The 23,495-nt window shown below is 43.1% G+C and overlaps 1 protein-coding gene across 1 annotated transcript in view; it reads right to left on the minus strand.

Annotated features, from left to right (window-relative positions):
• Positions 1-304: 304 nt before the first annotated feature.
• The window catches only part of LOC308281449 (adhesion G protein-coupled receptor L3-like), a gene marked incomplete at both ends in the record, with an annotated part of 185,142 nt that continues 161,951 nt past the window's right edge, over positions 305-23,495 (minus strand). The window contains 8 exons of the mRNA XM_080721626.1: positions 305-999; positions 1,624-1,926; positions 4,686-4,703; positions 6,903-7,031; positions 10,623-10,716; positions 15,026-15,205; positions 17,859-18,027; positions 22,189-22,280. Of these exons, the coding sequence (XP_080577752.1) occupies positions 305-999; positions 1,624-1,926; positions 4,686-4,703; positions 6,903-7,031; positions 10,623-10,716; positions 15,026-15,205; positions 17,859-18,027; positions 22,189-22,280 (1,680 nt within the window). The remainder of the gene's footprint in view (positions 1,000-1,623; positions 1,927-4,685; positions 4,704-6,902; positions 7,032-10,622; positions 10,717-15,025; positions 15,206-17,858; positions 18,028-22,188; positions 22,281-23,495) is intronic.

The raw sequence follows: 23,495 nt of genomic DNA on the forward strand, positions 1-23,495 counted from the left end.
CGTGTGTCCTTCCGTTGAAGGGCAAACAGGTCCATTCCTCAATGCTATTCACAGGAAATGTTGTCGGACCCGCCCTTACCGTATACACCACTCACGACAATACGCACTGTATGATGTTATGCCTTAGCTTTTCGACCACCGTCTCGGCCACATTGTCAGGAGCCGGTATCAGACGCGGCACGCCGACGCGCGGCGAACATCCCCACATTCTGTCACTCAACAACACAGAACCATTTTCACTGGAGAGTTTGGGGGGGGATGTGAGGGCGGGCCGGGGGGAGGGGTAGGAGTCTCCTGATTGGCTCTATAGGCTGGTCACCAGGTGGGCAGGATCTATAGGGGGCTCTTCGGGCGATGATGATTCAGAATCCTCCTTGTTGGCGGGCACCATGTACCCGTCGCTGCCCCCCCGGCCCATGTGGTAGTAGGTGTGCAGCTCGTGGAGGTGGTTCCTGGAGCCCAGGTTGGGCATGCTCTTGTAGTAGACGTCGTCCAGCTCCGGGGCCGTGGCGCTCTTGCAGGGCTGCAGCTCGCCGGAGCTCTCCTCCTCGCCGTCGTCCGTCAGGCCGTTCATCTGCGCGTCGGGCAGGTCCGTCAGCACGGGCATGCTGGTGTAGAGCGAGTCTCTGTGGTTGGGGGAGTGCGCCACGTGGTGCTGCGCCGCGTGGTGCTCGTCGCCGCCGTGCTCGCCAGGCAGCAGCGGGAAGAAGCTCTCGCTGGTCTCCTGCAGGGGGATCCGGCGTGGGCGCGAGAAGCTGTGGGGCGGAGGGGGAGGCGGGGGGTGGCTGTCGGGGGGAGGGGGCCGGGGCGGCAGCAGGGGGGCGTTGGACTCCTCCCGGATGATCTCCAGGCCCAGGTTCTCCTCGTGTGGGAAGGCGGCGGGGTTGTCCAGCACCATGGAGCCGCCGTCCTCCTTGCCGCCGCCCATGTTCCCCACGCCAAGGCCAACGCCAACGCTACCGCTGCTGCTGCTGCTGCTGCTGCCACTCACCATACCGCCTGCAAGGAGAGAAGGACAGTGCTGAATGCATTCATTTGATCATTTATGTTATTATATTAGGGGTGCAATCAAACTAATCAATTCAATCGATTATAAAAAAATCGCACCTGTGCATGGTATCAAACACGACACACGTGCACATCTCCTTGTATGGGCTGTTTCTGTCCGTGACATTAGTTATCTCCATACATGGAGTTCCATGCTCATGCTCATACGGACGCTCATACGGACACTCATACAAACATACACACAAAGCCAGATGTAGGACGCCGTATGTTTGTGATCTTGTTGATCTGCTGTTCATATTTGCACGACATGCAAAAATAATAAAATAACACTTAAGTTAATCGATTCGTTGATATATCCCAAAATTAATTAATAAAAAGATGTATAGAATAATCGCTAGGAAAATAATCGATAGTTAAATAATAATAATAATAATAATAATAATAAATATAAAGTATCGAAAATAGTATCGAAAAAGGTATCGTATCGATTCCCAGGTATCGAAAAAGGTATTGTATCGATTAAAAGGTGAACGATACCCATCCCTAGTGCCCTGAGACAAAAAAAGTTTGGGAACCCGGCTGCAATAAGCAATGAACAAGTGTGTGTCGGCTGACCTCCGTTGGCCATGCTGCTGTTGACCAGCTTGTTCATCAGGTTGTGGTTGCGCTCGGTGGTGGCTCTGTCGTGGTTGTTGAGGTAGGACGGGATGTAGTTGGACGTCAGCTCCTTCAGGATCTTCTTCTCCAGGGTGGTCTCCTTGTGGTTGCCGTGCGTGCCGTAGCCGCCGCTGCGGTCCAGGATCTGCACGCAGTCGCTCAGGTACTCGCTGCTGGCCATGCTGTAGTTGTTGGCATGGTTGCCGTTGAGGGGAAGCGTGTCCATGACACTGGAGTCGCGGGCGTTATTCAGGATGCCCTCTGGGAGGACGGGAGGAAAACGGAGATCAGTGATCAATAGGCTTAAATAAAGCGTTGAAGACGGTGACGTTTCTCAATGCCGTGTTAAGGTTATAATGCGAGGAAGGGATCGTGTGCTGTGAAGCGGTCCATTTTGTTTTGGGGGAAAATAAATCCCAACAGAGCAGTGTAAGAACGAAGTACATTTACTTGAGTATTTGTATGTTTTTTTCCCCAGATGTTTGGCTTATGGGTTAACATTGTTTTCTCACTTGAGAGTAAACAAAACAACATACAGTATAAATATACAGCGTATCTACACATTTCTAAAGTGACAATTTAAGGACTTTTAATACATTTTTATTACCTCTAGTTAAACATTGGCAAAATTGTCTAATATTAAAGGCAGAAATTGTGAAAATAGCTTGCTTACAACGTCATGTAGATCTGCTATTTTCACAATGGAACAGATCGAGTCAAACTTGATGTAATGCCAAATCCTACAATTCCAAGTGCTTGTCAGGGTGGGGGTCCCCAGTTTAAATATGATTATTTGGGGGGTTGCGGCCTGAAAAGGTTGAGAACCACTGTACAGTACTAGAGTTAGGGGTGGGCGATATGGAAAAATACAGTATCACGATATTTTCCCAAGCTGTATCACGATACACGATTTTATCACGATTCTTTTTCACGTTGGTTTTGATGGTTATTTTTCAAGTTACTTGACAAAAACTAGACTCTCTGGGTTCCTTTTGGGAGGTCTAAATTGAACTTTACAAGTATGTAACTCTGACAATATACAAATGAAACCAAATGGACCCTTACGGGTCCATTTGGTTTCAGTAGAGTTAAGTGGAGACCTTGACATTTTAAAGTTTGAGAACGACTGATTTAGACCAAAATGCAGGTTTAAATTGAATTCTGCAATGAATCTCTGTATTAACGATTAAACAGGATCTTTTACAAGGCTCCCTCAATTGTATCACGATATATACGATACCTCTGAAAAGGTGTATTGTGGAGACATTGTATCGTCTCCACGATAATTATCACCATATCGCCCACCCCAAACTAGAGTACTGAATACTTTGTCCACCACTGGAACAGAAGATCTGCATCTCCCTCTCAAGAGGTTTATTTACCAATAATGACCACATCACAGTACATCATCCCACATTATGACACAGCTACTTAAGAACCAAATCTATCATTGAACACAAACTATTGATTTACCGGTAAACATGATTTTGTTATGGTACAAGCCTCCGCGTCCACAGCAGTGTAAACAGAGGCAGAGCAGCAGGCTGTTATTGATAATAGCAATCTACTGTTCAGAAATACTGGACCGCAGAATTCTGTTTGGGGCGACCAGTCAGAATATGATATTCAACACAGCCATGTACATTATTAAAAGCTGTACATTATAGATTCGTGTTAGAGAGAGTGCTGTGAAGCAAATATTAAAAAAGCAGTAATCATATTTACATTTGAGTCTAACATTCTTTTGACAGTGCCAGTATAAAAGACCAATTGAAGAGCATTGCTCTATAAGGGAATAACCTCATTTTAAACACTTCATTGAAGAGTCCCTCAGGGCTCTATCCTTTTCCCCTCTACACCAAATCTCTCCCCACAGAAATAGCAGTTCTAGAATTATAGGATGCTTTAACCAGTGAAAAATAGCAGATATACAAGCTCACAGCGCGGCACCGAGTGCCGCGCTGCGAGCTTGTAGATCTGCTATTTTTGAAAAAGTTGTGAAAATGTGTGCACATCTTTGAATATATGTATTTTTAAAGCGTGACGTTTGTAACTCAAATCTTGCTTCTGGGGGTCACTGGAACTAAATATTTTGAGATGGGGGTCCGTGGCCAAATAAATATCATTTTGGGGGTCCTTGACATGAAAAGGTTTGAGAACCACTGACATAGTAGTCTCTCAAGAACAGACTAACCGAGCTCCAGTTAAGTGAAAAGGACCTTTTCTTTGACGATGGCTGGACAGATTGCTGACAAACATAGAAACATAGGTTTTTCAAAAAACCTTAGAAGGATTCAAAAGACACTTATAGAAGCCGAGTCAAAATTATAATTTTCACAGAAATAGCAGTTCTACAGGCTCACAACGTGACGCATTTCCATCTTGCAACACGTTGTGAGCTTGTAGATATGCTATTTATGCTGAATGTTCCGCCTATTTTCGCCTATTATGACATGCCCAGAATAGGGTAGGGTTAGGAAGTGGCACTTAATGTGACTAGATTATTGACAGCATACAATTAAAGCAAAGTAAAAAAAAAACACCTCAGACTTAAAGCTTAATATTTTTGAGGAGTATGTTTTTGTAAAATAAAAGGCAGCCTCTGCACACTCAAAACTGTGCAAAACAGCTTCAAGCTTTTGGTCTTATAGACCTTCTTCAGGCATCAGTTTTTGAATTTCTTTTAAAGCTATGTAACAAGTTGAACACAATGACGACACGTTAGCTGCAGCCCATGAAAAACAAAGGAAATGGTATTATTAATGTATGTCTCTTCTTTTTGAGATTTTTCACAGGACAAACTGATTAGATTTTCTCTTTTTTGGAGGTCCTCATATATATTTAGGGTTTCATACTTCTGCTGCACACTTTGAATACTTGTAATTATATGTATTTCATTTATATGTAATTCATTTTTGTCTGTGTATTTCATCATTATATGTGCAAATAATAAACATAACATCAGCAGAGGAGAAATGGAAAAGAGATAATATTGAATAAGGTAGAAGTTGAAGCCGTACTTGTGTCTCGATACGGTGCTGCGTGTCAGCATGAGGAGGAAGAGAAGACACACGCACATGAGTTCACATAACAAGAGAAACATCTTAAAATGCATTGCAAGAAACAACAATTGCAAATTTGCTGTGGAAAATAATGAAAACAAATGTAACATAAAAAACCTGGAACGTTTTCTCCTTCTCAAGATCAAAGTAGTGTATGTTTCGACATCCGTCACGGTATCTGGTCTCTCTTACACTAACAATCACTTGTTTAACCATTTATGTCTATCGTTCATCCTAGGACAGCATGAATAAACGATGTCCAAGCTTGTGAGCTTCTAACATAACTTTTGAAAAATGTTGTATTACCAAAACATTTTGGAAAAAATTGCAAAATGTTTTGAAATGTTTATTTCATTGTATTATATATCGTCGTTGTCGGGTGGAAACCGCATATCTCCAAGTTTCAAATTTGTATGTTCTTTCGCAAAGTAAAGCCCCGCTTCATCGTACAAGGCCGTCGCACAAAAGTAGTGAAAACAGCAGATCTACAAGCACACAACGCCTCGCAGTGCCAGGTGTTGTGTGCTTGTAGATCGGCTGTTTTCACTAGTTTAAATCATTTTTAAAATGAAAAATGCAAAACGAACGGTTTGGACATACAAGGTTTTCACCCAACAACGACGATATATAAACTAAAATGCTTGGAAAACGCTATACAATGACATGCCCAAAATAGGGAGGGCAGGTTGACTGCGGTTTATATGCCACACGTGAAACCCATAAAATAAACTCGGGACATATTATCTTGCAAATCACAGCAAACACATGGCACAGAGACACTCAACTCAACAAGAAGTAATGCACCAAACCCCAGCACCAACAAAATAACACCCCATATACACCAAGGCACATTAACCCATTTAGGCCTCGAATTATTGACTGCTTTAATTGTTGAAAAATAGCAGATATACAAATTATTGACTGCTTTAATTGTTGAAAAATAGCAGATATAGCGGTACAAGCTCACAGCGCGGCACCGAGTGCCGCGCTGCGAGCTTGTAGATCTGCTATTTTCGAAAAAGTCGTGAAAATGTGTGCAAATCTTTGAATATGTATTTTCAGAGCGAACGTTTATAACTCAAATTATGCTTCTGGGTGGTCCCTGGAACTATAATATTTTGAGATATGAATATTTTTTACAGGGGTCTTTCACATGAAAAGGTTTGAGAACCACTGACATAGCAGTCTCTCAAGAACTGAGCTCCAGTTAAGTGAAAAGGACCTTTTCTTTGACGATGGCTGGCCAGATTGCTGACATATAGAAACATAGGTTTTTCAAAAAAACCTTAGAAGGATTCAAAAGACACTCATAGAATCGGGGTCAAAATTCAAATTTTCACGATTTTTCAAAAATAGCAGATCTACAAGCTCGCAGCGCGGCACTCGGTGCCGCGCTGTGAGCTTGTATATCTGCTATTTTTCAATAGTTAAAGCATAAAATAATGATACACAATGTGTACCCGTTCTAAATGGGTTAAATGGAACAGAAACATTCACCGAAAAAATGGTGCAAGCATTCCATGGCTCCCAGGGGGCTCATAACAGATATCTTTGAATGTGCAACCAATAATATATACATCTACTGTATATCATAAATCTGCATGGGAACCCGTTTCCAACGGTTTGATGTATCGTCAGCACAACTCCGTCTAAACATTTATGCTGCTGTGAGAACTGCCCAGTGGGTAAACGTGTCTGAGCGATTATTGCTCGGTGATGAATCACCTCACCTGGGAGCCATTATAAGGTCTACGTCAGAACATGCCGTGAAAAGCCCAAAAAGCATGCTGTGGGGCAGAAACCTCGTATCTCCATATTTAAACTTATTTTGGTACAACAGTGTTGTGCAAAAGTAGCAAAAATGGAGGATCCACAAGCTCACAACTAGATCGTCTATTTTAGCTATTTCTAAGGAATGTAAAAGTCTGTGGGTTTTATAAATATTTAACCAATGAAAATTATTAACAAGAGCTTGTAACTACTACATTAGATCCATTGAAACACAGGTTATTTTTTGCAATTTCCTGAAAAGTAACAGGTTTGGACATACAAGGCTTCCCACCCGACAACGACAATATCAGTGCAGCAGCAAAAACATCATGCACAAAACCTTTATAAACCTCCTATTTCCAAGAAACCCAAAGCTTAAAACCTTAGTAGGAACATCAAGCACACCTTGAGTGTTGTACATGCCGACAGCTGGGTTGTTATACACTGCATGGTCCCCCAGGAGAGTGTTATAAGGATTGTTAGTACCATGGGGACGAAGAAGAGCATTAGTTATAAGATGATTAGCCATGGCTCCTGGTGAAGGCAGATATAGAAATAGGAGGAGGAGGAGGAGGAGGAGGAGGAGAGAGACAGAGAGCCAAGGAGAGAGAAACAGATGTGAGACAGAAACAGAGTGGAGCAGTGAAGGCAGAGGTCAAGGGAGCGAGGGATTGCGAACGGTGTAAAATTGGGAGAGAGAGCGAGAGAGAGAGAGAGAGAGAGAGAGAGAGAGAGAGAGAGAGAGAGAGAGAGAGAGAGAGGGGGGAAAGTGAGTGTGTGGAGGGAAGAGAGACAGAAGAAGACATGTAAATCAAACAATCCGACATAGTTTGAGATGAGAGCCAAGGGAAAGCTTGACAGTCGTTCTGGCAGCCACAGCAAACAAGCAGAGACAGAGAGAGACAGAGAGAGAGAGAGAGAGAGAGAGAGAGAGAGAGAGAGAGAGAGAGAGAGAGAGAGAGAGAGAGAGATTGTGTGAGTGTTTACAGTGTAGGCTACAGACAAAGGGGGCACTTGCTTTAATGGACTTTAATTTCCTAGGCGGGAGGTCATTACAGTAAGACCAACCAACCAGGGGATGGGTGGCCGTGACAGCTGCTGTGCATTTGAAGTGTTCTGTTATAACCCTGGGTTAGAACCCTGGGTTATACTGTAGCTACCTGACGTAAGTCTGTGATGTAATGCCTGTAGATCTGCTGTTGTTGGCACACGACACCGCCATAGGACGGAGCATAAGCATTACAACGTTGGGGAGAAAAGTCGCTGCGGTCTGAATATTGTCAATCATCTTTATCTGTTTCTGCTTCTGTGCTCTGTGATGGAGAAAGCAGATGGAGTGACTCCATTCTGTCTCACTGCATGGCCAAACAGAACATCACACTTAGCACTTGGCACGTAAACAAATGCAAACAAAGCGGATTCTGACAATAAACAAAACTAGCCTGGTACGTCATCATTTTGTGAACGTTAACCACTTAGACCCTCTATCTATATGTACACACGAAAATACTTAGTTAACTTGGCTCGGTAGGACTTGATCTGTTTTTCCCTCTACATTAAACATTAGCTGCATAACTGCAGATAACAATGTCATAAAAAAACTCAAATACTGTAATGGCTGATATATTAGCCAAAGATGATTGACAATATTCCGACTTATGTCATGACCAGCTATACAATGACTGATTCCACCAGCGTTCATTGCTTTAACCGTAGGCCATAAAACCCAAGGTCATCTTATCTCTCAAATACCTGGAACGCGCCGGAGTCGCGTTAGATTTGAACCACTTTAACCATTATTTTAGTGAGTGCCGCGCTGCGAGCTTGTAGATCTGCTATTTTTGAAAAATCATGAAAATGTGTGCAAGTCTTTGAATATCTTTGACCCGATCTTTGACCCGACTTCTAAATCCTTCCTCTAAATCAGCTGTTCTCAAACATTTTCATGTCAAGGACCCCCAAAATTACATTTATTCGGCCGCAGACCCCCATCTCAAAATATGTTGTTCCAGGGACCCCCCAGAAGCAGAGATTTGAGTTACAAAAGTCTGCTTTGAAAAACATATATTGAAAAATTTGCACACATTTTCACGATTTTTCAAAAATAGCAGATCTACAAGCTCGCAGCGCGGCACTCGGTGCCGCGCTGTGAGCTTGTATATCTGCTATTTTTCACTGGTTAAAGCATTCAATAATTCTAGGCCTAAATGGGTGATCCACCACTATGTCTTTATTCCTTGGTTGTGTTCTGGAACTAGAGGCTGAATGTGCCTGCGGATTGGTCAGGCCTTCACATGCTCTACTTTCACAGCGATGGCAATGGGTTACGCTGAAGTAGTCGGCGCACGCAATCACTGGGACAGTCCTGTCTATTTGTAGTGCTGCTCCATTTTTTTACAGTAGCATAGTAGAGCTGGTCTGTGTGTAAAAAGCTAGAGGGGAATCTCCTCAGAATTTCAGCTTTGAAATATGCTGTCTCTGCCAGAATCAAGAAAGAGGCAGCGCCCTCGACTGAGATTTAAGGCCAAATACAGCTCCATAATGAATGGAAAATTACTGAGAAATCCCAAATCTTGCATAATTATAAAACTATGCAACGTATTAATATTATTTTCCACGTACACAAATTGAGCAAAATGCAGCACAGTATACTGTATACTGTATGGCGTGACTATAGTCATCTTCGAAACTGCTACCCTCTGTCTCACGTCAGCAAGTAAATCTCTTAAAAGACAGTCCAATTTATTCCATTCTATATCCTTCCTTTAGCTACATTTCATTTGAAATCTACTAGCTAAGTGGTTCCGTGGTCCTTACATTAAGATGTACAGAATGTAAGCGTCAAAGAAAGAGAATGAGAGAGAGAGAGAGAGACAGAGAGAGAGAAGAGGGGTGGCTTGAGCCTGCCTCACTAAGTGTGTGATAATTCAGGAGCTGACACACACCGTGTCTGCTTTAACATCAATCTGTCATGCTAACAGCTTATTAGTGGCCTGAAGGAATCGAGGGCCACACCTTGGTTTAGAGACTGAGGGATGACTCTCGTTCTCTGTGTGCGTGCGTACATGTGTGCGTGCATGTGTGCGTGCGTGGGTGTGTGTTTGTGTGTGTGTGTCAAGGTGGCTTTCCCCATTTACGTGTCTACGTCCTCATTATCCTAGCCCTCCGACAGCCAGACACATGCAGCACAGACTCCTTTCCAAAGTACTGTTCCTGACTGTGGCATTGCACGCGAAGCTGCTCTAAATAAACTGACAACAATACAGTGGACAAACCCTAATACATATTTAATGCTAATAGCTTGACTGCTGCAGAAGTCCATACTGTGCTGCCAGGGAAGCTGAATTTGTGGTCGCAAGGCCCTTGTATAAGCAATTAGCTGGGACAGCTTTGGTTACTTTACATGACTTGTTTAATCAGTACGTGCGCAGTAAACGCCTCTTCAGTGTTAATTTAACTCGCTGAGAAAGTTGTAAAATAAAAAGGACCCGTAAGATGATTTTTGCCCTGTGGAATCTGAAAGTATGTGATGTTTAATCATCCTTACTCTGCTTTATCATTTCCAGTATGGCAGTGCGGTGGTACTGGCAATGGCTCAGAGTACTACTACAGCTGCACTTAAAGGGAGGCAATCTAACGTTCACCTAAGCATCGAGCTTGAGTCTAGCGTCGCTCTTTTAAGAATCCAGCTTACTGTAAAGTAACCACATGCACTCGACTTACGAGATTCCTAGACTTAAAGGATTTTTCACCCAGGGTACATCAAATGATGACAGCATAATATGAGCTCCATAGGAGGATATAGGCATATTGTGTAGTCTCTGCACCTGGGTTTTAATTAACAAACAGGCGGAGGTTTGAGCCCCATAGCAGCAGAGAGCCCCTATCGCTACTTTTTCGCCGCTTTGGATATAAGTGTGAGAACTTTTATTCAGTATATTCTCCCAATTCCCCTGTCGTAGGAGAACTCCCGGGGAAAAGCTTGGCCTCCAACCATACTTCACTCAGTGACAAGTGACGCGATGTGCTAAGCTACAGCGTGCCGCCTGAGCCGCCTGCCTCTCCATAAAAGTGGATGTTGGTGACAAGTGATGGGGACGTGAGTGGTAGGCATCCTGTGGTTACCTCTGTTGAGCGTGGCGGAGCTATTGATGTCCCCGGTGATGAAGGAGGACTCCTGCTTCCTCACCGTGTCGTTCCACATCCGCCTGATACGACTCTGCAACGCAGGAGGAGAGCCAGGTGGCAACAGAGAGAGAGAGGGGGGGAGGGAGGGAGGGAGGGAGGGAGGGAGGGATGGAAAGGGATGAGGAAAGAAAGGAAGGAAGGAAGGAGGAAGGGAGAGAGAGTCAAGGAAGGAATCAAGGAAAAAAGGGGTGCAGCGACAAAGTAGGTGGAGGAGATATGGTGGTAAGCAAATATAAAGGGGCAGAGGATGGGTAAAATAAAGCAAACCAGTGCAGGTAGAGCAGTGGAGAAGAGGAGGTGGAAGAGGAGGAGGAGGTCACCTGTCAATCACGGGTGTCCATCAGTCTATCACAATCAGTGTGAGGTGAAGAATCAGGGTTGAGGCCATTTCACTTTCAATTCAGTCAATTCAACGTACTACATTGTCATTGCCAGGTGAAAACCTTGTATGTCCAAAACCGTTAGTTTTTCATTTATCATTTAAAAAATGATTTAAACTAGTGAAAACAGACGATCCACAAGCACACAACGCCTCGCACCGTGAGGCGTTGTGTGCTTGTAGATATGCTGTTTTCACTACTTTTGTGCGACGGCCTTGTATGATGAAGCAGCTGCTTTACTTTGCGAAAGAATGTACACATTTGAAACTTGGAGATACGAGTTTTCTGCCCGACAGTGACGATATCCTATAGTACACTGGTCTAGTGGTGCATATACGCAGGTATATACGGCATTGTATGTGGGGAAGGATACTACTATTATAATCACCTAAAAATAGCAATAGTGTTGCACTGATCTGACGGAAGGTAAATGGCAGCTTGAAGCGTACAGTATGAACTTGTTTTCCCAGCTATTCATTCTATGTCTTCGATTTAACTGGCCTTTCATCTGAAGAGTGCTGACTTAAAGCACGAGTTGTATATAATGCTGTTATGATTTGTCAGTGATATGTTTTCGGCTTTTATTAATTTTGTTACGGGTGCACAAGGTCAACAAACTTCTTGCTATCAATACTCTGGAATGTTATTCTGTAGTATAGCATTCCAGTTATCAAAGCACATTGTTAGATTCTTTTGAAAATGCTACAAGCTAGAACTGCCAATGTGGAGAGTCAAGTGGAGAGCCACTCTACGGAGAACATAACCAGCACTATCAGCAGTGAAACGGAAGATGGAACTGATGGGGACTTTAATACAATGCAACATAACACACAAGCATATGTTCATTAATTCATTGCATGTATGAATGGCTGCAATCAACATACATGTGTATCATTCCTGTAGCAGAAATTGCATTTGAATCAAAGCTGGTTTACAAGTAGTTGTGCTATTTTAGGGATATTGTTCTGTTTTATTTAACCTTAAATCGTGATCATTTATCAGTTACTGTGAAACCAGACAATCCTTCGCATATGCTTGTGGCTAGTGTGTGTGCACACACACTAGCACGTGTGCGTAGAGTATGTGTGTTGGTCACTGCCCATGATAAGTCACATTATCACGTACCAAGCCTTTATTTGACCTACAGTAGGTAAAATAAGTGACAAAAGGTCAAAAGCCTGTGATGAATGGTCATCCGGACTATGGCCTGATATAGCATATCAATGCAAGCTAAAGCCAAATCCTCCCAATCAGCACAGATGCAATGGAAAGGTGGGCTGAACCGGCACCTCTCTGGTTAGCCACTTGAGCTCTATACAATGCTATTTTATCAACAATAGAGAAAACATATCTGCAATGCATCAAGCTTGAAACATTTTGAAATGTGTCACCTATATTGGTAGAAAGTGGCTAACCATGTCAAACATGGATGAAACTCGGCCACCAAAAAAGTCTGGTTTAGATAGTGTTGTTGAATTCTGGGATGATGATACAACAGATTTATCCGGGCACCAAGCAGTGTTGTTTTTGACAGCAAATTTTTATTTCGTTTTAGTCATAGTGTTTTGAATAAAATGTCATTTAGTTGTAGTCATAATTTAGTCACCTTAAACGTTTTAGTTTTAGTCTAGTTTTTGTTGGCTAAATATAAAATTTTAGGCAACTAAATCTACAGTTGATTTAGTCAACTAAAATGTATTTTGGCAGGCCTTGATGGCATCGTAATGACTGATTTTACATTTGGTTGCGTGCTGAAAATAGCTGATCTACAAGCTCACAACGCGTCGCAGCGCGACGCGTTGTGAGCTTGTAGATCTGCTATTTTCAGCACGCAACAATGGAGAGCAACCAAACATAAAATGACTCTCTTCTCAACATTGAGAATGACTCTCTTCTCAACATTTTAGTCTAGTTTTTATTTTGTTGACGAAATTGTCAATATATTTAGTCTTAGTTTTAGTCATCACAGCTTAGTTTTTATTTCGTTTTTATTTAGTTTTCATCAGTAAAAAAAACGCAGTCGACAAACATTTTTCGTCATAGTTTTAGTCGACGAAATCAACACTGGCACCAAGGAAACAAAATACAGCGTGTAAAACCATCCAACAATGTCTGACGGTTCACAGAATGGCTGCGTAATGGCTAGGCTGGCAACCAGCAGCGCACGCTGTGATTTCAAACAACCCCCTCCCTAATATTGTCAGGAATTCTCAGCAGTACTACACTTCCGTTCGCCGGGGCAGTGGTACATGAAATCTTGGATGCTGTTCAAGTGCAGTTTTTGATAGAACGTCGACGCTATTTGACGGAACCGGGGTCTCGCAACGAGACACCATCAGGGAGAATGTGACCACGGGCATGTTTTTATTTAGATAGCATGTTGTTTAGACAGATGCCAGGTATGATGTCTACCTGGCATCCTAGTTTAATTGAAGCATAACATTGTTATCTTTGCTCTATTTACCCTGGGGTTTGTTGACTAGGGTTCATGCTTACGCTGTTTTCACATTTCCACGCCTCTCTTCTGCTAAATGCCCAAATTGTAACTGTAAATTGTAATCGAAATCGGAAGTACAGGTGTGTGACTGACAGTTTTTTATTTTAGTAATGAGGCCTAACATTAAACCACACTGATTAACATTCTAATTATATGGTTCAGTTAGAAAAGAAACTCACGCTTGCATTAATGGTTGATTTATTTAAGCAATAAGCACTGCTCAACTGCTATTTTATCACTGTCTTTGTGAATAAATAAGGCTATGGGTATGTGATAAACAAATTAACACCCGCTATTCGTCTTTGCCCTTGCATCTAACCTCGGGCATCTCAGTGAGGTGTGAAGCAAGTGTGCCTGTGTGTATGTGTATGTGTACTTCTTCTAAATTATTTGGATGTTCACGTATAGAATGCAATTATTCAAATTATTATGGTGTTGCCTGAGTGAGCATACAGAGGGGCAGGCATATCAGCCAAAACCAAGCAGGCAGAATGAGTATTCATACCTACAGTACGTACACAAACACCACTATACCACTGCGTCTATATTTGTGAATATCAATCCTTTTATTCACCAGGTTGGACAAGACCAGTGGTTTTCAAACCTTTTGTGCCCAAGACACAAGTCAAAATATCAAGGAACACCTGTATTCATATCTGTGCAAAATCTGTGCCTCTTTTTACACTATTTCATACTTTTTTTTCCTCCTTCAAAATTTTCAAAATAAATGCTGATAATGAATAGTAACGCCAGGTTGAAAGTGGTTAAGATATATTAGGCACAGAATTTGCCTGACATAGATTAAACTATACGACAACGTTAACCAGACCTTTTTGTATTAGTTACATATTTAAATAATAAGGTGCACAAAATCACAAAGCACACCTGGATTTGTGTCGCGACACACCGGTGCACACCGCTTGGGAACCACTAGACCAGAGGGTTCCCCAATAGGCGGCCCGCGGGGGGCTACTGTCTGGCCCACACCAACCCCAGTAATAATGGTGGTATAAGAGCAGCAACAACACTAGTATATCGTCGTTGTCGGGTGGAAACCTCGTATCTCCAAATGTGTACGTTCTTTCGCAAATCATACAAGGCCGTCGCACAAAGGTAGTGAAAACAGCAGATCTACAAGCAAATAAATAATTTTAAAAATGATAAATGCAAAACGAATGGTTTTGGATATACAAGATTTTCACCCGACAACGACGATATCTGAACTGTTGCAGTCGCTGGAGTAGCGGGAACGCCACCGTCGCCCCCTGCAATGTTGTGGCCCTCGGCTTGGTACCCTAGACATAATTCGGCCCTTGGGGGAAACTAATTGGGGAACCCTGACCTATGCCATGGTGGCTTTTCTCTCGTATCAACAGAGACAAAAGAGTCCACGCCCTGAACTGAGCTGCTTGAAAGCCAAATTGACCCGAGGCCTCAACCCTGGTGGTGCGCGCTAGTCTCACCTGAGAGTCCGCTGTGCAGTAGCGTCCGGGTGTGCAGGCAGGTAAGCTCACCTGTGAGCCTGTGGAGTAACGTCCGGGGGTCCGCGAGGTGGTGGTCTTACTGGAAGACGAGATGGAGGTCTCCACACTCTTGCCACTGCAGCAGTGGGTACGCAGACATTTTCCATATTCCTTACGCACCTGGACGGAAGAGCGGCAAGATTGTCAGAAGGCCCAATATATGTGAGTAGATGTAACGACACATACTCTAACACACACTTGCGTAATTTGGGTGTGCCGTGATAACAATGGTCATTAATTGCCTGGGCATTATTAGTAACATCACGTGAATAGCCACTATTTAATGGATCTGTATGTCTGTTGCTCCAGTTCTTGCCCTGATGAAGACCGTAAGGTCGAAACATGTTGGTTTTAGATAAAGATTTTAATCGAGTGCTCGGATCTCAACTTCTTTTTTCGACACATACTCTAAGTTGAAGTTATATATGTATATATACACATACATATATGTACATTTTACTTTGTATACATCACATAATTCTTATCAAATATAAGGAATAAGGAAAGGAAAATAAGGAAGACTAAAAACTAATCCTTGATTAAATTGATATAGTGCAACTATTAACTTGCCTCTGTATCATTCTTTTTACATACTGTACCGTAACTACACACAATCGTTTGCCATTAAAAGGATTAACTCAGTGTACTTTCTCCATTACCTTCCCGCCCCGTCATCATTCATCTTCCATACTTGTCCATCTTAAAGTGGACAGACTCCACTGGGAAACGTTGAATGCAATTGTGCGCGTACAACAACATCTGCATTCTGATCCCAATCAAGTCAGAACAAATAGGGTCATAATTGTGTTTTAACAAGCTTGTTGGAATGCCAGACATGTGTTGCTGCACGGTCTGTTTGAACAGCTGTAGGGATAGTTGCTCCATGCATCTTGGGAGAAACGGCGCGGGGCCGCAGCCAAAGAAAACCTCAGCGCTTGTTCTGCAGACAGGGGCGTCACAAAGGGTAGGAAAGTGGGACTGAGTTAACAGGGCCCAAGGTGGAGGGGCCCTAGTAACTTTAGCTATTGAAAAATAGCAGATATACAAGCTCACAGCGCGGCACCAAGTGCCGCGCTGTGAGCTTGTAGAGCTTGTAGATCTGCTATTTTTTAAAAGTCGTGAAAATGTGCGCAAATCTTTGAATATACGTATTTTTTGTAACTAAAATGTTGCTTCTGGGGGGGTCCCTGGAACTAAATATTTTGAGATGGGGGTCCTTCACATGAAAAAGTTTGAGCATCACTGACATGGAAACATAGGTTTCTTGGCACACATTTTCACGATTTTTCAAAAATAGCAGATCTACAAGCTCGCAGCGCGGCACTCGGGTGCCGCGCTGTGAGCTTGTATATCTGCTATTTTTCAATAGTTAACATTCATGGGGGGCCCGCAGTGAATCCTTGTACCCAGGGCCCAGAATTTGGTGTGACGCCCCTGTCTACAGATGTCTCTCTGGACACCTGATCCCGTGACCCGCTGCAGCACACATACAAAATACATGCTCACGCGTGCAGAACACACACACACACACACGCATACTACACACACTTCCGAGGCGAGCTCTGATGAATGCGCATCTGAGACAGTGTGCACATTTTCAAGCTCAAACCTGTCCAAAATGTGTGCGCCTGTGCGTGTGTGTGTGTGTGCGTGCGTGCGTGCGTGTGTGCGTGTGCGCATATACACTGTACATCCACAGAGACCACTCTAGACCTAGAAATAAAGGGTTTTCCGTGGGACCGCAGCCAGGACAGAGTATTAAGCATGTGATGAATTTTCTCCACATAATCTTTCTCACTTCTACGCTCGCTCTACTCCCGGGCGCTGTCGTTGTGTGGGAGATTCTCAAAAAAAAGAAAAAGAAAGAAGAATTATCCCATGTGCAGGCCCTTCCTGGAAACAACATATAACTCTGCCGCGAGATACCACGGGCCATATTCACTCAGAAAATATCCCTAATCCTCCCTACGCCGGGCCAACCTCATAACACAGATAAAGGAAGGAGTCTTCGGATGGACTAAAGGCAGGAACATAGTGTATTGAAAGGCAGATAGAGCGTGCGTGTACCATTCGCCATCAAACCCGAGGTGTAATAGCTACTGTGCTCGTCTGCCAATAGTTCTAACTGCCCTGTTTACCCATAAACGTGTGTGGGTACCAAGATGTAAGTACTCAAATGTTTTACTTAAGTAAAAGTATCGATACTGCAATATAGAAAAAACTTGCACTTGAGTAAAGGTTTTCAAATGTATACAAATCTTTTTTTTTCACAATGAGTCACAATGCAACGCATTGTGAGCTTGTAGATATGCTATTTTCAAATGGCCGAAATGTATCCACGAGTTTCCAACGCCCCATAGTGCATTGCGCAGACGCTGTACCGAGCTTCCGGCGCCGCAGCCGAGTGTGATTTACAAGCTCACAACAGGCTGCATCTGCGACGCAACGTGAGCTATGTCTGCTGTTAAACCGGAAGTGTGGTCCAAATAATCTCCAGTCGCCTCCAGCAAACTCCCGCGGAAAGAGGTGGATATACTGTAGGGTTGAAGTGGTTAATGTATGTTTTGTAATAATAATCCATATATACGAAGTAACTAACTAGTAACTATACTTTTCAAATAATTGTAGTGGAGTAAAAGTACAATATTTGGATCCGAGATGTAGTGGAGTAGAAGTAAAAAGTATTGGAAAGTAAAGCACAACTATCTCAAAACTGTTCTTAAGTACAGTTACTGTATGTAGTTAGCCACCAGTGTGTGGCTGGGTACTATACCTTCTTCTGCAGTATGCAGTGGAAGATGAAGATGAACATGCCCTGCAGGGAGTTGAAGATGGTGAACAGGTAGGCCATGATGACCGTGCTCTCGTTGATGTACATCAGGCCGAAGGCCCAGGTGAGGCCCAGCAGACACAGCAGGGCGATGGCTCCGATCACCCAGGACCTGAAGGAGAGAGCAGGGAGGAGAGGGTTAACCTCCGAACCTCCGTATGCACCTGGCATCAGGGGCGTCACACCAAATTCTGGGCCCTGGGTACAAGGATTCACTGCGGGCCCCCCATGAATGTTAACTATTGAAAAATAGCAGATATACAAGCTCACAGCGCGGCAGTGAGCTTGTAGATCTGCTATTTTTTGAAAAATCGTGAAAATGTGTGCAAGAAACCTATGTCAAGGACCCCCAAGATGATATGTATTTGGCCACGGACCCCGATCTCAAAATATTTAGTTCCAGAGACCTCCAGAAGCAAAATTTTAGTTAGAAATGTTCGCTTAGAAAATACATTATATTCAAAGATTTTCACACATTTTCACAACTTTTCAAAAATAGCAGATCTACAAGCTCGCAGTGCGGCACTCGGTGCCGCGTTGTGAGCTTGTATATCTGCTATTTTTCAATAGATAAAGTTATTAGGGCCCCTCCACCTTGGGCCCCAGTAACTCAGTCCCACTTTCCTACCCCTTGTGACGCCCCTGCCTGGCATACACAGGTACTTCACTCTGAGAGTGGTGGACCCAGGGTTAAATGACCAGTAAAGTATCGAGGACCTTAATACCCAGGTCACCAGGATGCCGTCGTCGCTGTCGGGTGGAAACCTTGTATGTCCAACACTGTTCGTTTTGTGTTTATCATTTGAAAAACGGTTTAAAAAGGTGAAAATAGCCGATCTACAAGCACACAACGCCTCGCACCACTTGTGCGACAGTCTTGTATGATGAAGCAGGGCTTTACTTTACGAAAAAATGTACATAGGTGAAACATGGAGATACGAGGTTTCTGCCCGACAGTGACGATATCTTATTTGAAGCATGCATGTGCATGTTCAGGTATTCTTTACCTTTGTAACAACATACTGTAACTTGTAATTGCAGACTAAATGCATGAGAGCAAAACTGTCCCTTCTGTGAAAATAGTCGATCTACCAGCTACTATTTTCATTTTCTTTAAAACGTGCCTACAATAACATGCCCAAAATAGGTCTGCCAGGTTGAAAGTGGTTAAGGAGCGCTCAACGTGCCTGAGAAAATAAACATCCCTTTAGTCACAGTATGAAATGTATTTCATCTTGAGACCGGGTGAGTAACCCTTGATCAATAAACCTATTCTTAGAAGTTTGATGAACATGGGACTAGGACAGGGGTCGGCAACCCAAAATGTTGAAAGAGCCATATTGGACCAAAAAAAACCCAAACAAATCTGTCTGGAGCCGCAAAAAATTATAAAAGCCTTATATATCGTCGTTGTCGGGTGGAAACCTTGTATGTTCAAAACTTCGTTTTGTATTTATCATTTAAAAAATGAACTAAACTAGTGAAAACAGCCGATCTACAAGCACACAACGCCTCGCGGTGCGAGGCGTTGTGTGCTTGTAGATCAGCTGTTTTCACTACTTTTGTGCGACAGTCTTGTATGATGAAGCAGGGCTTTGCTTTGCGGGGGAAAAAAAACATACAAATTTGAAACTTGGAGATACAAGGTTTCTGCCCGACAGTGACGATAAAAAAATCGTTAAAACAATTCCATTTTCATACATTTTTGAAAAGCTCCAGGGAGCCACTAGGGTGGCGCTAAAGAGCCGCATGCGGCTCTAGAGCCGCAGGTTGCTGACCCCCGGACTAGGAAGACCTCAAACAGTGTGAGCGAGGGAGATGGACAGAATGGTGGGAGGTTTTAACAAACACACTGATTAACGTAGGCAAGGAGAAGCAGATTTTACTCATTAAGAATGCTTTTGAGAAGAAGGCGAGATGAGAGTAAGCCACTTTGTCATTATGAAGAAACTCAAGATTTACCACCCTGACTTTCATTAGTTTTAACTGAGCATCGCTGAGGGTAAGATTGTATTTACAGAGAGTAGTGATCTACCATTAAGACAGTCTCTTAACATAATTGTTCCAATGTAATTGAATTAAATCAAACCAAAGTGGTGAAATGTTCAAAGCTCTAACCCTCTTCAATAGTTCAAATAGCGCCTTGTCAGAAGTGAGTTATGACGGCCATAAAACGGTTTTCCTTTTGTGCACGGGTGGTGCATGAATTGCGCGTGTACGTGTGTGTGTGTGTGTGTGTGTGTGTGTGTGTGTGTGTGTGTGTGTGTGTGTGTGTGTGTGTGTGACCCCACTGGGCAGTAAGTACAGGGGCATTACAGACATTATAAGTGACATTTCAATGCTAAAGGTCACAGTTTCTTGTCGCAATCGTGATCTTGATGGCTATTAATTTGATTGGCTGACTGGGCAGTAATCAGCTTTACAGGGATGGAGAGAGAGAGAGAGAGAGAGAGAGAGAGAGAGAGAGAGAGAGAGAGAGAGAGAGAGAACGATACAGAGAGGGAGAGAGAAGGAGAGAGAGAGAGAACGATATAGAGAGGGAGAGAGAGAGAAGGAGAGAGAGAGAGAGAACAATACAGAGAGGGAGAGAGAAGGAGAGAGAGAGAGAGAGAACGATACAGAGAGGGAGAGAGAAGGAGAGAGAGAGAGAGGGTATGGGTTGAGTAAATGAGAGGAGAGAGAGAGGGGAGGGGGATAAAGGAAAGAGGAGTGGAGTTGAGAGGGGTATACGGAGGTGATTGATTGGATGTTGCACTCTGTGGCACCGTTCAGGCGAGACAGAACCTCCAATAAAGCCTGTCTGACGACCCTCTTCAATAAAGGGTACACTCATCCCTCTCCTCTCTATCCCTCCATCCACCTCTCCCTCCATTACTTTGCCGAGGCGTACTCTTTCCCGCGGCTCTATTTCACCCTCGTTCACATCGCAGTGTTATAATATTTCAATAGCACATTAGTCCTATAGGTCACGAGAACGCGCAAAGCCACTTATGAATGAATTGAGGAATCAATTTTTATACAGTATGGAAAAGAGGGCAGTCAGCTCTGGACAAGTTTATTCAGGGGTAAACATGAGTTAGGATAGGGTCGGTTCTACAAGACACACGACAGGACAAATGAAACCACCAATCTAAAAAACTAAAAACCTGTTCGGGGAGTGGTCTTACCAGAGCCCATCCACAACAAAGACAACGTATGATGGCTTCAAGTAAAAGGGAAAGAAAAGAAACGTAAGAAAATCATGAGACAAAAAGCATGACAATGTGGAATGAATAAATAAAAAATAAAAGCATGACAATGTGGAATGAATAAATTAAAAATAAAAGGCGTCAGTGACTAAGTGAAATGTGGTAGAAGCTAGCAGAGAGACAAAGATTCCAAACATGTTTGATGTGAAAGAGAAGACAAATGAAAGGAAATAAAATGTATTTTCCTCTAATAGTGCTGCATTCCTGAATTCTAAATATCCCCTTCCCTTTCATCAAGCTTTTGATACCTTTTGTCTGAACCGTACCGAACTGCTACTTTGCTCCACATCTCTGGAATGCTATCGAGATTGAAGCCTGACTTAAGCCTGCTGTCATGGATGATACATAGCCTGTAACATCTGACATGGTAAATCAAATGAGTAAGTAGTTGCATGATTTAAGTAATACTGCATGGCCCGGGCTGCGCCTCTCTGAGGCACTGAGCGCCGAGCCACAGCCATATTGTTTGAATTAAGCTAAGCCTTTTCTCTGAGCTACGGTGGATGGGGAATAATACAATCCTGATTAGTTCGCTTAGTAGTCAGAGCTCTGACACAATGTTCACCCACGATGAATTCACATCATCGTGACACTCTCAAAGCGTCCTTCATATCGTCGTTGTCGGGTGGAAACCTTGTAAGTCCAAAACCTTTTAAGTCCAAAAACAGCCGATCTACAAGCACACGGTGCGAGGCGGTGTGTGCTTGTAGATCTGTTGTTTTCACTACTTTTGTGCGACGGCCTTGTCTGATAAAGCAGGGCTTTATATCTCGAAAAGAAACATACAAATTTGAAACTTGGAGATATGAGGTTTCTGCCCGACAGTGATGATATGACTCATAAGAATGGGAAAGAATTGTCAGACAAAGACAAAAATTATAAATACTTCACGCAGCATGCAACTGGCAAAAAAATAGGCACACATGTGACGTGTGATTCACACTAGCATGTAGGCAAGATCGTAAACAGGCCTTGAAAACAGGCACACTGCAATGCAGAAAGAAAAGACACACTTGTGCACTTACTTGATGTTATCTAAGCATCCAGAGTCTGGTTTTAGAATGGCTGTGTGGTGGAACATCTTATAAAGGGCAATACCCAGGAAGATCACATTCAGCTGAAACACACACAGTTTACAGTTTACAGTTTAGGCATTTAGCAGACGCTTTTAATCCAAAGCAACTTACAATAAGCAGGTAATACATCAATATAACAAGCAAGATAATATGTCAGTACATCAACAGCAATAGGCCTACAAAAAAATGCATCGGAATATCAATTTAGACAAAATAATAATAACATATGTAGACCACGTATCTAATCAGTAAAAAACTTCTAAAAACCCCCCCAAAAAAGAAAATACTATCTAGCTTCATTGTGGTTCATGGAGGGAAGGGTGTTACAGTATAGCGCTATGGGTTTAGGTGGAGTCTGAAGAGGTGAGTCTTCAGTCCATGGCAGAAGCTTGTGAGTGAGTCTGTAGTGCGACAGGGAGTTTATTCCACAGTTTGATTGGGAGCCAGGAGGGCAAATTGTCTAGGACACACACACACACACACATACGCCCACGCACAAACAAACACACACTAAGTTAAGATTCCGTAAACGCAAGACTAATTAAAAGGACCGCGTCACCATGGCAATCCCCTCTCATGCGGTACGTATCACTTTATTGTCTCCTGCAGAAGCAATTGGCCAGGGAAACAAAATATCTTTGCGCACAATCAACGATCCCTTTATTTGCTGAAAATAGCCCGGGCTCTGGGGAAAACAGAGCAAGCCATTACATCCATTAAGGATCATTGTTACAATGAAGGGCTTAATCTCATAGACTCCTTCCATTATAGTGGCTCACTTATGTAGCGAGATCTGGGAATTAATAACGACCGTCTAGACCGTTTCTATGTGGCAATACATCTCTGAGATTGAATATACTGTATATACTGTATATACTGCATATCGTCACTGTCGGGCAGAAACCTTGTATCTCCATGTTTCAAATGTGTACGTCTTTTGGTAAAGCAAAGCCCTGCTTCATCATATAAGACTGTCGCACAAAACTAGTGAAAACAGCCAATCTACAAGCATCGCGAGGCGTTGTGTGCTTGTAGATCTGCTGTTTTCACTAGTTTAGTACATTTTATAGATGATAAATACAAAACGTACAGTTTTAGACATACAAGGTTTTCACCCGAAAACGATGATATGTACTGTATATATACTGCACGCACGCACGCACGCACGCACACACACACACACACACACACACACACACACACACACACACGCACACACGCACACACGCACACACTCACACACAGACAGTGACAGC

Source organism: Nannobrachium achirus (assembly GCF_963921795.1).
Source record: "Nannobrachium achirus genome assembly, chromosome: 3".
Taxonomy (NCBI): domain Eukaryota; kingdom Metazoa; phylum Chordata; class Actinopteri; order Myctophiformes; family Myctophidae; genus Nannobrachium; species Nannobrachium achirus.